This window comes from Choloepus didactylus, chromosome 19 (genome assembly GCF_015220235.1).
Source record: "Choloepus didactylus isolate mChoDid1 chromosome 19, mChoDid1.pri, whole genome shotgun sequence".
In the NCBI taxonomy this organism is placed as follows: Eukaryota; Metazoa; Chordata; class Mammalia; order Pilosa; family Megalonychidae; genus Choloepus; species Choloepus didactylus.
The window spans coordinates 49,072,320-49,087,994 of record NC_051325.1 but is presented as its reverse complement, the minus strand read 5'-3'; the positions used below and the strand labels follow the sequence as shown (position 1 = coordinate 49,087,994).

The 15,675-nt window shown below is 43.6% G+C and overlaps 1 protein-coding gene across 2 annotated transcripts in view; it reads right to left on the bottom strand.

Moving 5' to 3' along the window:
* Nucleotides 1-8,622, bottom strand: part of SYS1 (SYS1 golgi trafficking protein) — a 32,528-nt gene extending 23,906 nt beyond the window's left edge. Inside the window, exons 1-4 of one of the 2 annotated variants that reach the window (XM_037811356.1) lie at nt 8,513-8,622; nt 4,354-5,272; nt 3,899-4,137; nt 2,585-2,652 (exon numbers count right to left, since the gene is read on the bottom strand). In XM_037811356.1, coding sequence (XP_037667284.1) covers nt 2,585-2,652; nt 3,899-4,060 — 230 coding nt within the window. In that variant the 5' untranslated portion in view covers nt 4,061-4,137; nt 4,354-5,272; nt 8,513-8,622. Of the gene's footprint in view, nt 1-2,584; nt 2,653-3,898; nt 4,138-4,353; nt 5,273-8,512 lie in introns of those variants that run through there. The other variant, XM_037811355.1, reaches the window with a different exon arrangement.
* Between the last annotated feature and the right edge of the window lie 7,053 nt (nt 8,623-15,675).

Genomic DNA, 15,675 nt, shown 5'->3' with positions numbered 1-15,675 from the left:
GTGGAGCAATTTTCCAAGACACACCGGCAGGGAAACCAGGTACTGAATATTTTTTCCCTCTGGGACCTGAGCCTGTTCTGGTCTGGGAAAACCTGATTTGGATAACCAAGGAAACCATGCCTAGACAACAGAAAATTACAACCTACACTAAGAAAAACAAAGTTATGGCCCAGTCAAAGGAACAAACGTACACTTCAACTGAAATACAGGAATTTAAACAACTAATGCTAAATCAATTCAAAAAGTTTAGAGAAGATATTGCAAAAGAGATAGAGGCTGTAAAGGAAGCACTGGGCATGTATACGGCAGAAATCAAAAGTTCAAAAACACAACTAGTAGAATCTATGGAAATGAAAGGCACAACACAAGAGATGAAAGACACAATGGAAACATACAACAGCAGATCTCAAGAGGCAGAAGAAAACACTCAGGAACTGGAGAACAAAACACCTGAAAGCCTACACGCAAAGGAGCAGATGGAGAAAAGAATGAAAAAATATGAGCAACATCTCCGGGAACTCAAGGATGAAACAAAGTACAATAATGTACGTATCATTGGTGTCCCAGAAGGAGAAGAGAAGGGAAAGGGGGCAGAAGCAATAATAGAGGAAATAATTAATGAAAATTTCCCATCTCTTATGAAAGACATAAAATTACAGATCCAAGAAGCGCAGCGTACTCCAAACAGAAGAGATATGAAAAGGCCTACGCCAAGACACTTAATAATCAGATTATCAAATGTCAAAGACAAAGAGAGAATCCTGAAAGCAGCAAGAGAAAAGCGATCCATTACATACAAAGGAAGCTTAATAAGACTATGTGCAGATCTCTCAGCAGAAACCATGGAGGCAAGAAGGAAGTGGTGTGATATATTTAAGATACTGAAAGAGAAAAACCGCCAACCAAGAATCCTGTATCCAGCAAAGCTGTCCTTTGAATATGAGGGAGAGCTCAAAATATTTTCTGACAAACAGACAATGAGAGACTTTGTGAACAAGACACCTGCCCTACAGGAAATACTAAAGGGAGCACTACACGGTGATAGAAGACAGGAGTGCATGGTTTGGAACACAATTTGGGGAGATGGTAGCACGACAATGTAAGTACACTGAACAAAGGTAACTATGAATACGGTTGAGAGAGGAAGGTGGGGAGCATGTGAGACACCACAAGAAAGGAGGAAAGATAAAGACTGGGACTGGGTAACTTAGTGAAATCTAGAGTATTTAACAATTGTGATAAAATGCACAAATATGTTCTCTTACGAGGGAGAACAAGCAAATGTCAACCTTGCAAGGTGTTAAAAATGGGGAGGCACTGGGGGAGGGATGCAATCAGCATAAACTAGAGACTGTAACTAATAGAATCATTGTATTATGCTTCCTTTAATGTAACAAAGGTGATATACCAAGGTGAATGCAGATAAGAGGGGGGGATAGGGGAGGCATGTTAGACACTTGACACTGGTGGTATTGTCTGATTCTTTATTCTACTTTGATTTAAGGTTATTTTTCCTTTTGCTGCTTCCTAGCTGTCTTTTTTTTTCCTCTTTCTTTTGCCTCTCTACCTTCTTTGACTCTCCCTCCTGCCTTGTGGAAGAAATGTAGATGCTCTTATATAGATAATGGTGAAGGTGGTGAACACATAAATGTATGACCATGCACAAAACCATCGATTATTTACTTGGGATGGAATGTATGGTGAGTGAACAAAACCATATTAAAAAAAAATGGGTTGATGACAAAACCTCGAGGGCAATATACTGAGTGAAATAAGCCAGACACATTAGGACAATTATTGCAGGGTCTCACTGATAGGAACTAATTATAATATGTAAACTCATAGACATGAAATATAAGGTACCAAGATATAGGACGAGGCTTAAGAATGGGGAGTGGTTGCTTAGTATGAGCAGAATGTTAAATTAGGATGAACTTAAATGTTTGGAAATGAACAGGGGTGTTGGTAGCAAGATGTGAGAAAAACTAACAGCGCCGAATGGTGTGTGAATGAGGTGGAAAGGGGAAGCTCAGAGTCATATATGTTACCAGAAGGAAAGTTGGAGGTCAAAAGATGGGAATGTATAAAACTGAATCCTATGATGGGCAATGTCCATGATCAACTGTACAAATACTAGAAATCACTTCCATGAACCAGAACAAATGTATGACAATACAATTAGAAGTTAATACTAGAGGGGCATATAGGGAAGAACTATATACCTATTACAAGCTATATCCTACAGCTAGTAGTATTTCAATATTTTTTCATAAACAGTAACAAATGTACTATATCAATACTACGAGTCAACAATTGAGGGGGGTTGGTTAGGGATAGGGGAGGATTAGAGTTTCCTTTTCTTTTCTTTTCTTTTTTTTTTTTTTCATCTTTCACTTTATTTCTTGTCTGGGATAATGAAAAGTTTCTAAAAATTGAACAAAAATTAAGTGTGATGGATGCACAGCTGTATGAGGGTACCCAGAGGCAAGTGATTGTACACTTTGGATCTTTGGATAATTGTATGGTATCTGAACAATCTCAATAAAAATGAAAAAACAAAAAACAAAAAAAACGTGATACTCACCAGGTGAGAGCATTGAGGATGAAGGACATCATGGAGAGCCGACCTGGAGGGGTGGAGAAGCCCAGGATCTGGGGGAGAATCACAAATGGAAATATACTGGAGAAGTGACTTGGCAGAGCTCCAGGATCCCAGCAGGCCTCCTAAGGAACAAGCATTCTTCCCAAAGCACAGAAGACAATGGCCCCTTCATCTATTGCAAACCAGGTGTTTTCACAGACATCCATTATGGAATCTCATTTGACCCTCATAGCAGGTGGGAAGGGATTACCATCCTCATTTTACAGAGCAGGAAACAAGAGCTCAAAGAAGTGAAGTAACCTGCCCAAAGTGATATACTAACAAGAGTAAGGTCTAGATAGGGGGTCAGCAAACTATAGCCCCACAGGCCATGCATCTGTTTTTAGTTACAGCCATGCTCATTTGTTTACATTTTGTCTATGGTTCATTTTGTGCTACAAAAGCACAGTTAAATAGTTGTGACCTAAAATCTTTACTGTCTTGCTCTTCAAGAAAAGATCTGCAAGAAGTCAGGTTGTGTGCATCAGGTGGCTCTTGACAAAGCCCAGGATTCCCACATGCCCTTCCCAAGAGAACAGAGGCTCCTAAGAGGCTACCACTGGTACCTGGGGGATGTGCAATCTCATACCACCTGTGAATGCCAAACATCTGCACAATACTGTCAGCTACAAAGGTCTCTGACATCTATTATCTCATTTTATCCTCACAGCCTTGCAAAGCCATTTTTATTCTTATTATCCTTTTTGGATAATAACTTATCCAAGGGCTACCCAGAGAATAAGCAGCAGGAGCAAGGACTCCATCCCAGGTCTCCCAACTCCCACAACTCTCTCTGCTATCACTCTAATGATTTTGCAGATGGGAACACAGGTTCAGAGAGGTGACAACACTTACCCAGGTCACATAGCTAGTAAATGGAACTAAAATGGAGGTCTGTTTCACTCCAAAGTTCAGCCTGTTTCCACTGTAACCCCATGAATGCTCTTTTATACTCCCCTTCCCAATTTGACAGCCAAGAATCTGAGGCTCAGGGAAGTTAAGTCACTGTATCAGAGTTGCCTGGAATGCAGGCCTGTTCCATGAAAATATCCTGGCTTCTTCCTTTGTACCAATCTGCCTCTCTGTTATCAGTTATCACATTTTATGAATGGGGCAGCTGAGGCTCAGAAAGTTGAAGTTACATTCCCAGGGCCATAAAGCGAGACGTGGCCCAGCTGTTAGGGTGCCTAATAATGTAGGACCACAAAACTCATTCAGGGAAGGCAAGCCCAGCCCGCGCCGGCCCGGGGATCCTACCTCAGCGTCGAACATCTGGTCCAGTGAAGGGCTGCTGCGCACCAGCCCGTCCACCAGCGCCAGCCACAAGCCCAGCGAGCCATAATAGACGGTCTGCATGAGGACGATCTGAGACACGATCAGCAACGGATCCCACACGTAGCTGCGGAACTGGCCCGCCATGCCGGCCCGCGGGGCCCAGCCGCCGCCTGGGCCTCCGTCAGCACCGCCGCGCCATGTGCCCCGGAACGCCCCGGCACCTGTGGGAACAAGCGCCCGGCCTCAGCCAGCCTGCCGTCACCATGACAACACAACCCCGCCCAGGAGGAGGGGCTGCAACGGAGGGGACGAGCCCATTCCGGGGGTGAGGGGAGGGGGGCGGGACGGACAGACCCATTCCCAGAGTGAGGGGAAATCCTGCAAGTTCCAACTGCTCGGCCTCCGCCCGTACTCCACCTCCTCCGGGGTTCACTCACCAGTGACGAGCTCGAGGATCAAAAAGTCGGAGCACGGCCTGGACTTCCCCACAGGGCCCCGGAATTGTATTGACAGACAGGACCATGGAGGAGAGGCCGTAGAGGCCTAGAGAGTCAAAACTCCAGTGACTGCGGCGGCGGTAGGTGCCGCGTAAGAGGAAGCGTTTCCGGGGACGGCGGTAGAGGGGGCGGGGCTAATATTGCGCAAGCGTAGTGGGTGCAATCTTTGGCTAAGCCAGCTAAACGCTGTCGGGAAACGAAGTAATCACATGCGCAGAATGAAGAGTGAAGACGAACGGAAGTGAGGTAGGAAAAGCTGTAGAGCTTGTGTGCCCTCTAGAGGGGAATCTTGACCAAAAGGACGACAGCTAGAGAAGAGGAAAGAAGGGCGGCCATGGGAGAGCGAGACAGATTTGGGTATTAGCGAGGTGATAAACGTTGACTTTATTTGCAGCCTAGATATTCTCACTGTTTTATTCTCCCTAGTTAGATTCTGGGATAACTTGAAATGAACCTATAAGCTCTTTGACATGCATGATTCACTAGTGTTCCCTGTTTACTGATGATTCAACTCAGGACTAAAGAAGGAAAGCCACATACTCCGTCAAAGATATAAAGCCAGTGGAAATGGCAGGATTGGCATTAAGGTTGTTTCCAACACCCGCGGTAGTTTTCTCAGCATTGATTTGTGCCAGGAGGGTTACGACACGTACAAATGAAACCTTGTCCCCAGACACGCACAGTCTAACTATATCAGAAAGGCAGAGTGGTGGGTCTTTTGTAATGTGGGTATCCAGTGGAAAAAGCACAGGTTCTGAAGTCGTACCTGGGTGCAAATTCTGATTCTGCCTGTAGTCATGACTGTTTAATCTTGGTCTTACTCTGAGTCTCAATAGTATGGCCAGTCGGTAAATATTTGCTGAATGAATCAAGAACAGAAAAGGGAACAGTGAATTGATGAGTCATTTTCATTCTTGCCACAACAAACCAAAACCCCTCAACTTCATTGATCCTAGGTTCTCCCTGTCTGGAATGGAGAGGAAGTAACTGGTTCTACAAAAAAAACCTGTGTTTTAGATTCAGCTCTACCATTCACTGGCTGCATTACAAGCAAACCACTTCCTTCTTTAAGCCTCAACTTCTCTGTTTAAGAAATGAGGAGTTGGACAAGATTAGCATAGCCAACATTTAATCTACTCTCTAATTATTTTCCCATTTAAAAAAAACTTCGCAAAGACATGTAACTGCCAATCAGAACTTCTGAACAGCATGTGATACTGTTATCATTGTGACTTGAAACAATTCCAGACAAAAGTAAAGAAACTTGAGACTTTATGGAGGATAAGTATGTGATTTCCCTTATCATTTGGAAATACTGTAAACAGTTTGCTTGGATTGCAGTTTGGAGTCATGAGGGCCCAAAGATTTCTGAGGTGCTTTCCAGTTCAGCCATTCTTTTGGCTTTCTCAATTCAGTTGAACAAATAGATACTCAAATCCCTCTGGTCCAACAATTATTCACATGCTAGAGTGTTTCTGAGAAAATATCTTTTCTTTATTAAGTGCCTAGATGATCTTGTTAAATCCTTCCAATCCCAGAAGGTAGATGTTATCCCCTTTTTAAGATGTGAAAATTGAGGTTCAGAGAGGGGTATGTGACTCTACCTAGGTCAGAGAGCTCATAAGAAGCCAAGCCTGGATTCAAACCAAGGACATCTCACTCCAAACACCAAGATGCCCATACAGGAGGAAAGAAAAGAAAGGAAGGAAGGAGACCATGGATTAGTCAGGTGGTAGGGTAGTGGGAATTGGAATTGGAGCAGTGAATTCCTCTGCTAGGATAGCCCTGGGGTGAGGGATTAGGGAGAGGTGCAGGGAGAGCCTCAGGAAAAGTGCTTCAGAGGTCTGGCTTAATGCCTGCAAGCAGCTCCGCCTGCCTGCTAGGTGCTGGAATGCGTGGCTCTCCCTGGAGTCCACCCTGCTCTTGTCGTGGCTGGTCCTGTCCAGTCTATCTTCTCCCCCACAGGGAAGGCTGTCACCACCTATACTCCTGAAATGGAAAACTAAGGTAGCATGAAGCCTAGAGGCTTTGGAACCAGCTGGATAGCTGGTGTCTGATGTCATCCCCGGAGCCTAGAGCTCATCTCTGGGAAAACCCCACCAGGCCAGCAGATCAGCCTTCTGCTGTTTCCTTTACCCTTTGGGTTTTCAGATCTTGCAATACCATCTACTGAGCCCCGGAAATGGGCACCATCCTGTGTCTCAATTTGGGTCCAACAAGGAAACCAGGAATTTGGGAAAACCACAGCAACTCTGCCAGCCCCTTGGTCCATTTTGGAAATTTGACTGTGGGCAGGTTGGAGAATGATAATGAACTTTGGGTTCGGATCACAAAGCCTGGGATAGAGTCCCACTGGCTTGCTGTGTGACCTTGGAGACAAGTCACACAGCCTTAGTATCCTTAACTATAAATAAAAGAGGGGCCTTGAACTCCAATTTCCACCCTGAGGAACATTTTATATATTTGGATTCTGGGGCCTTATTGCAAACCAAAGTCTGAATCTCCAGAAGCAGAGTGCAGAAATCTGTATATTTAAAGAGTTCCCCAAGTGATTCAAAGATGCAGCCACATTTGGTAACAATGGAACAAGATGATCTGCAATTGACCCCAAACCAATTCCTGTGTCTAACAGAAAATTGCTGTGTGACCTTGGCATGTCTGTGGCTCTCTTTGGGCCTCAGGGATTTTTCAATCTGTAATACGAGGGGGTTGGACTAGAATAGATGGTCTCCAAGGGCCCTTCCCACACTGCTGAGTTTGTGGTTCCAAATTTATGAATGAAATTTTAAACTTTAGGTCAGAGGAAGAATAAGGAATAGCCACAGACTGGGACAAACTGTCCTCTGGGTGGAGGGGAGGGGAGTATCTCTGGTCATTTGGTCACTTACGTTACTGCTACACTGGGCCTCCACTGTGAGCATGTAAGGACAACCCCTGCTGGGGTCACTTTCCAGATCCACCCCTGTGAGTCCCTTGAGAAATGTCCTAGCACAACGCCATGGTCTTTGGAGCCCTGCTTGCATTTGAATCCTGGTTCTGCTCTTGCTGAGCAACCTTAGGGAAGTCACCTAATCTCTCTGAGCCGCAGTTTCCTCCTCTATAAAATCAAGGTCAGAATAATACCCAGGTCAGGGCTGTCCTGAGGAGCAACTGTGTACTTAGTCCACTGCCTGATGAGCAGCCAGTGCTATGTAAACTTTTGCAATATTTATTATTGTTATTTCTTCCCTTGGAATGTAGGGCTGGTAATAGTTGATCTCTCAGATTTATGGCAAGGATTTAGCTAGGTGTCAGAATGAGCCCAGTTTGTTGCCTGGCACATAGTAGGAGCTCAGGTATGTGCTGCCTTCCTTTTCCAGTCCCACCTCCCCACTCCCAAGGTTTCTCAGCACCCTCCCTTCTTCCTTTCTCCCTACCCTCCCACCCCACTGAGGCTGTCTCGCTGCCTGTTCACGTACTCCTTTTCTGGGAATGTTTGGTGAAAACACTTCAGAGGAGAGACAGGTTATGCAACTCTGTGATCACATATTTTGGAAACTCCACGTGGGAGGCTACCATTTGGCTGCCTGTCCTCCACATTGGTGACAGTCCTGGGCTCTGGCCAGTGAGTTCCTCTCTTAGAAGGAAAACTGGAGAGAGAACTCATGGCTGCCTGTTTTCTCCCCCAGACTGAGAACCCTTTGTTACCCAGACTGCTCTACAGGCTGCATGCCCATCTGTGTTTTGAGAGGAACGTTTGCTGAGCACTTTCTGCATGCCGATGTTTACATTGTTTCATTTAATCCTTATTTAATTTCTGCAGCAAGGCTGTGAGTTATAGATACTATGAATAGTTTTACTTGACAGATGAGGAACCTGAGGCTCAGAAAAGGGACACAATTTACCCAAGGCCACACTGCCTGTGAGTGTAGAGCTGGAACTTGAACCCAGGTCAGTCAGATTCCACACACTAAAAAGGTGCACAGGACGCTACAGTTTACATACAGCTTGCACTTACATGTTCTCATTTTATCCTCCCAGTGGTCCTGGGGGGTAGGTATGAATATTTTCCCCATTTTACAGATGAAGAAACTAAGGCTCAGGGAAGGAAATGACTCACACTCAGTTCCCAGATGTTGTGTGGTGGGTTGGCTGGGCCTCTGAGCAGAGGGTGCTGTTTCTCTTAAATAAGGATCTCTTTTCCAGGGTTTGGTTACTCAGGTCTAAGACTCCCTGTAGAGGAAGGAGAGTGGTGAGGTTTTCTGAAACAGTTGCCTTACCCTTTCAGGTTTTCTTACCTTGATTCCAGATCCTACCATATGCTGTAACCCCTTCCCCTACCTAGAAATCATTCCTTGCTCTGACCTTGAAAGACTCAGGGTTTTGAATTAAGAAGAAAAACTCTTCCCCTTCATCTTTCTTTTCCTCTTCATTCATTCATTGATTCATTTGGTAAATATTCATTGAGGATTTACTATGTGCCAGGAACTGGTCTGGATGGTGAAGATATAAAATGAGTAAAGTAAATAAAGAGAAAAATTCTGACCTCTTGGAGCTTACATTCTCTTGGAGGAGACAGACAGATAAAGAAGTCAATCAACAATGTAAAATTTAACTCAAGTAGTGAGAAGTTCTAGGAAGAAAAATGAAACAGGGTAAGGGGATAGACAAGAATGGAGGGTGAGAGGAATTACTTCAGAAACGGCATTTAGCAAACACCTCCCTGAAGAGGTGGCTTTTAAGTAGAGATCTTCTTGAATCAAAGTGAAGGATTGCACCAACTGGATATCTGGGGAGAACATTCCAGATCGAAAGAAAGCAAGTACAAAGGCCCTGTGGCAGGAATGAGATTGACATCATCATGGAGTAGCAAAAAGGCCAGTGTAGCAGGAACTGAGTAAGCAAAGGGAGGATTGGAGACTACAGCCATCAACTCTCGTGCAAGAATTTCCAGTTTACAGTTCATCATCACCTTACAGCACCTCTGTATGTTGAGCAGGGTAGATTGGTTCATTCATTCATTAAGTCAGTTAGTCAACAAACATTTATTGAGTGCTTACTGTGCAGGAGTCACTGTGATAGGCTCTGGGCATTCAGTGATGAAAAAATGGAGAGGGTCGCTCAGGGAGCTTATGATTTAGAGGGGAGATACACAATAAGCAAGAAGAGAAAGAGATAATTGTAAACATAAAATTATAGCACATACTATGAAGGAAGTTATGGAAAAGAATTTGGGGGGAACATATGGTATCCTCAGGGGAAGGTGTTTCAGAGGAAGAAGCATTTAGATTGAGACCTACAAGATGAGTGGAATTAGCCAGGGGAAGTGTGTACCAGGCAGAGTGAACATAGAGTATTTGTAATGGACCTTGTGACATCACATAAGGATTCTCCAGGGACATGGGAAGTGAAATGCTCACAGCTGCACGTAAACCAAATGTCAGAGCCAGGCTATGACCTTGGTCCTTTACCTCCCTACCCTTTTGCCTTTCTGCTGTGCCAAAAGTTTTTGTTGTTTGCAAAGAACAGGTTCTGATTTCTGTGGCATCTGGAAAACATTTGTACTATCTCCACCTTGACCAGATGTTGGAGTGTGGCTGGGAAAAGGGACTCAAGGAAGCAGAGAAAGTTGGGGGGGAAAGCAAAGCTCAGGAGAGGGTCTGGTAGAGTGGGGTGATGAGCAGAGGTTCAAAGTGTCCTGCTTGCTGTACTCCAGCCCCCAGGAGCAGTGGCCTGTAATGCACCTTGCACTGTGCAAACCATATACTAAGTGCTCAGATGATGGTCTCAATCAAGCAATAGAGCATGGTGGAAAGACTAGAAACCAAGGGATCTGTTTTAGATGAAGCTTTGTAAGCCAGGCAAGTCACTTCGCCTCTCTGAACCTAAGTTTTCTCGACTGTAAAATGGTTGTAATAGCCCCAGTCTTTACTAGCCTCTGGGACGGTTTGGTGTGTGCAGATGCAAATCATAGATGAAAGCTCTCTGAATGGTTGGAACTTTTATTACCTGTGTCTTTTCTCCAGCTGCCAACATGGGGAGCTGGAGGAGAAGTGTGAGCTTAAGTGTGCAGGAGGCTCTCAGGGACACATCTCTCATCCTTTTATCCAGTGGCTTCCTCCATCCTCCTCTGGGGGATAGAACACTTCCAAATGATTTTGTGAAGAGAGCGGGAGTTAGGGCTATAAGCACAGTGAGACAGCATGTGGTGATGTAAACAGAATTCATGAAACCTGAGTTTGATTCCTGTATCACTCAGCTTTTACTGCATGACACACCAACCCAAAAATCTCAGTGTCAAAAGGCAATGGCTTCAGGTCAGGTGGGGCAGCTTTGTTATGCTTTTGTTTTACTTTCTCCTTTGCAAGCCTCAGTTTTCTCATCTGTAAGATAGGGATAATGCTACCAACTTCATAGAGTCAGAGTGAGGCCAGTGCTCAAAAATTCCCTTCTAACCACACATGCCTCTGCTCAGGCTGTGTTAAAAGCTACATACTCATTTTCTGGATCAACTAGTAACACAAGTAGTCTGGCCTGAAGGCTCTCACTCCAGGAGGTAACAAAGGCCATTGGCCAAGCCAATCAGACTGGCTGCCCCCCAAATTTAGACTAGAACATAGAGCCAGTAAGAGAGAGACACACACACACACACACACACACACACACACACACACACACACACACAGCCAGGAAGAAGCAGGGACAGTCTCAAACAAGGAGCACACAGGCCTCAAGAGAGAGAGGTAAGTCTGCCAACCCCTAGAGTCATCTCAGTTCGCAACATCTTCCTTTCTTTATCTTTAACCTTTTTTAGCTCTCCTGTATCCTTCTAACAGCGCCCAGGCCCTTTTCTCTTAAGGATTTCTGAGTAAGGCACGGTTCCTTGTGATCATAAGATCTAACACAGAGAAGATGCATGTATCACAAACCCAGAAGCTGGCATTGGCTAGGCCCTTAGCTACTAGCAGCTATTGTACTTGTCCCCACTAATCAGAGAGCTACTCAAGAGCAAAAACAATGTCTTGGTCACAAAGATTTATCAAAAGTTCTCTCACATAGAAGGTATTCATCAAATGCTTATTGGGTATATGACCAAATGAGCAAATTGCTAAGTCTGAGTGCCTAAGGAAAAACATCCAAATGGTCTTTACCCATTTATCCATACAGCAAACATTTACTAAATAATCTACTAGTGCCAGAACTTGGGCGGGATGCCAGGATATACATCCATGAACAAGACAGTGTCCCAGCCCTCATGGGGCTTATATCGGATGGGGGAATCAGATGATGACCAAGTAAAGAAATAAATACATGATGTCAGGAAAAGAAAGTGTTATTAAAAAAATTAAAGCAAAGCAAGGGGAAAGAGTGATTGGAGGGGGTCCGGCTATTTTTAGAATTCTTTCAAATACCTCTGGTGGAGGCTGGCTCACAGCATGGGCTTCAGGTCTGCCCGTCTTGCAATGTTGGTGTGGAGAGGGCCCTTCCAGAGCCCAGTGTTATCAGTGTCTATGGTTATGCAAGGCAGTAGCCAGGTGTTACAGGGCTTCTGGGAATTCTAGGCTGTCCTTTCCCGGAACTGGAGAGAGATTTGCACAGAGCAAGGAAGACCAGAGAGAGCTGGTGTCATCCTGGGAGAGAAAGCCCCATGGCCCAATCTCTCCCCACTGAATATAGTGACATTGTACCCTGGCATGTTCTGTGTGTGAGCTGCTGCTGAGAAGGGGAATAATTTGAGACTCTTACAGGGGACACCTCTGGGGACATAATACTGGATAACATTTATATGCCAGGTGGATACCATACTTCCAGTGCTCTTATGATATAAGGACTATAAAGACCCCCAAGTTAAAAATGAGGAAACTGAGGACCCAAGAGATAAAAGTGTCTTGCCCCCAGTCACATGGCCAGGACCAGAGCCCAGATCTCTCTGACCTTGGAGCTTGTGGTCTTAACCTCTATGTCTAACGTAAAGGAGCAGGGGATGCCTACACAAAGAGAGGCAGATGGAATACTAGGAGCCCCATGGAAGGGAGCGATGAGCTAGAAGGACGGAGTGAGAGACTCGGGAAGGCTTACAGGAGGAGACATTTGAGCTGGACAGGACTGGTTGTAGCACTTTGGGCTTGGTATCTCCAGATGCTCCAGGTGTGAACCCAGCCTTGGGCAGCTCTGGCCTAGGAGATCTGAGAATGGGGAGAGGGCCAGCTTCACCCTTCATTGTAGGCTGGGTCTCAGGTTCTTTTTGAGCTTTAGGGTGGACTCTCTGAATCACTTCCCTTTGCTTGAAAGGAAGCTCAAGGGAGGTTATATAGTGTTTGGCCCATGTCATCCCCCAGACTTACTCCATCTCGGGGGAAGAAGGTACTGAAGAGGTAGACATGCCAACGTAGGTGAGTGTGCGCTGTGTGCCCACCACTTTACCTTATTTCATTCTCCTAATTACCCCAAGAGGTAGGTATTTTCCCTCATTTACAGAGGACAGTGATTTGCAAAATTCCCTGCACTCAAGCTCTGGAACCAGGACTTGAACCAAGGACTTCTGGCCCTAAAACCTGTGTTTTTGTTTTCTTTCCTTCCTTCCTTCCTTCGTCCCTCCCTCCCTTCCTTCCTTCTTTCCTTTCTTTTTCTTACATTTCTGTCCCATGCTTTCTGGGAACCAAAGATGAACCCATTAGAACTCAAAGAGCCTTGAGATCTGGTACAATTGCTTCTTACCTTTTTGGGGTGAGGACTTCTTTGAGGATCTAAAGAGAGAATCTGAAGCCTTCCTGCCCCAGAAAAATTTACATAGAGTCACATATCTTCCAGAGGAGCCCTCCATCTTGCATAAAATTTCATGTGGTTCATACACCTTGGCCACCTCCCACCCCAGTGCCCAATCCCAGTATGCCAGTTTCAAAACCCACAAATCCACAAATAACTATATTGAAACTGTTACATGCCTTCAGAAAGATACTCAGAACTTGGAGAGGGAAAAATTAATTCCTTAATTCCAGGGTGTTAGGATCAGTTTAGAGAAGGGCTTCCACTGACTGTCTAAACTAGCAGTCTTCAATGTTTTTGCTAGCGTACTCACTAAAGGACATTTTTCATCGAAAGTTTAAATAGTTGCAGAGGTTGTAATTTCCTGCATATTGGGAGTGCATGCACTTAAAAATAAAACAGTTACATCATTCTTTTAAACAGATCCAGTTGAATTAAATACCCTAGCAATTTGATACCCACAACCCTCATATAAAAAATACATGAACAGACTCTTCTTTAACAGTCAGAAATTTTACATCCTTCCTTTTTCTACTCGAACTCAAATTTGCATGCCATGTTTCACCACAAAATATTATCATAATGTACTATATCTTTATGCTTAAAAGGCTTATCAATGATCCTCTCATATTTCTCTGCCTAAATATATATAAATAAATATATATAAATGGAATGTTATTTTACTTTCTAAGACCATAAAATTGGGTATTCAAAATTTCTATCATTACAACTATCATTGGAATCCACAGAATGGATTAAAGCAGTGTAAATATATTATAATTTTTAGAAAAGCCCCACACAAAAGTTTAAACAACTTATCGAGGTATAATTGACATACAATAAATTATACATATTTAAAATGTACTATTTGATAATTTTGTTGTGTGCGATATATGCACCTGTGAAAGCAGTCCTACAAACTTTGATAAATTTTTAAACAGAAAAAGTAGAATTTTGTTGGAAATACTTGTCTTGATGAAGTGGATGGGGTAATTTTTCCTCCCCAATTAGCTCACATATGCCCAGATGAATATTGCTTATGCTAGAATGAGATAGGTTTTAGCAAGAGATAGGTTTTAGCTGTTTTCATTTTTATAGCTAGCAAGCAGTAGTGTGCTGATGCCACCTTGTACTGGTTCACGAGAGCCAAGTTTTAGGAATTTTGTGAGCCAGTCATTAAACATAACTATTGCTAAAAATTAAATTATATAAACTTACAATTAAATAAATAATATTGAAAGCAAAGAAAATAAATACTCAAAAACACCCCACTTCCTAATTATTTCACTACATTTTACTGTTATCTGTACTCTTGAGGTTATTTACGCCTATTGTATTTGTGTGGTAGAAATAATGCTCATTTCTTCCCGATTCCATGTTCAGTGATATCACCTTGGTAGCTTGAAATCAGTCATGGTATGAGTATTTACACCAAGGAAACTGGCAAATGCTACAGGCTAGCACTCCCCACCCTGCCACCCCAGACTATTGTTAAATATTTACCAGCCCAACACTGACTGTCAGTGCTGAGAAAACTTCCACATGGTGATCTATCATCAAAATGATTTCTAATGATCTATCTAGGGACAACTAGATTGGGTCCTCCCTCAATTCTGTGGAATGCAAAGATGGCAAACCATGTGACTTGCAAAAATATTTGTTATCCTGACATGAAATGCAGTCATTTTCTCAAATTCTGTTGTTGTTTTTCTGTCTGAATCCTAGGGAAATGTTCTCAGAATAACTGAAGATAACCACATACCTTTAAATCTGTGAGGAAAATATGATCAGCATTTGAATCTTGCTTTATTGTCAAGGCTCTCCGCCTCAGGAGACTTTCGTTCTTTGACAGTAATCAGGGGCTGGAGGAGTGAAAGTCACTCCCACTTCTGCACTCTGCCAAGTATGTGAATTCATAATATGTTGACTGACATGAGAACACCCTCGTTCAAAAGCCAGCCTCTCTCAACATAAATATATATAAGTCAGGGAGAGGCAAGGCTAGGCAGCTTTGGTGCTTTGTTTATCATAGGACATTTCCCCGTAATTCCAAATTACCTATACTTGGGGCCCCAAGAATTTTATTCCACCCTTTCCCACAGTGCATGGTAGAAAGATGCAGGATGGGTAAGGTAGACACACATGGTTCTTTTGGACATACCCCAGAAGAGAACAAGCAGGCCAGTTCTCAGAAAGATACTTTTCAGGAAGCTCGAAATCGAGAAATGGAATCTTTTAAAACAGGGGTTTGGCTACCAGGAAGCCAGATTCCTCCCGACACCTGTTTTGGAATCGCCTGTAGCTAAGAATGGCATTTTTACATTTTTCAATGGTTGAAAAAAAATCAAAAGAAGAGTATGCGAAGATTATATGAAATTCAAATTCAGTGTCCATAAATACAATTTTATTGGAACACAGCTCCACCCATTCCTTTGAGTATTCTCTCTCTGCTTTTGAGCGGTAATGGTAGAATTTGGGCAGTTTCGACAGAGCCCCTATGGCCCACAAAACCCTCAA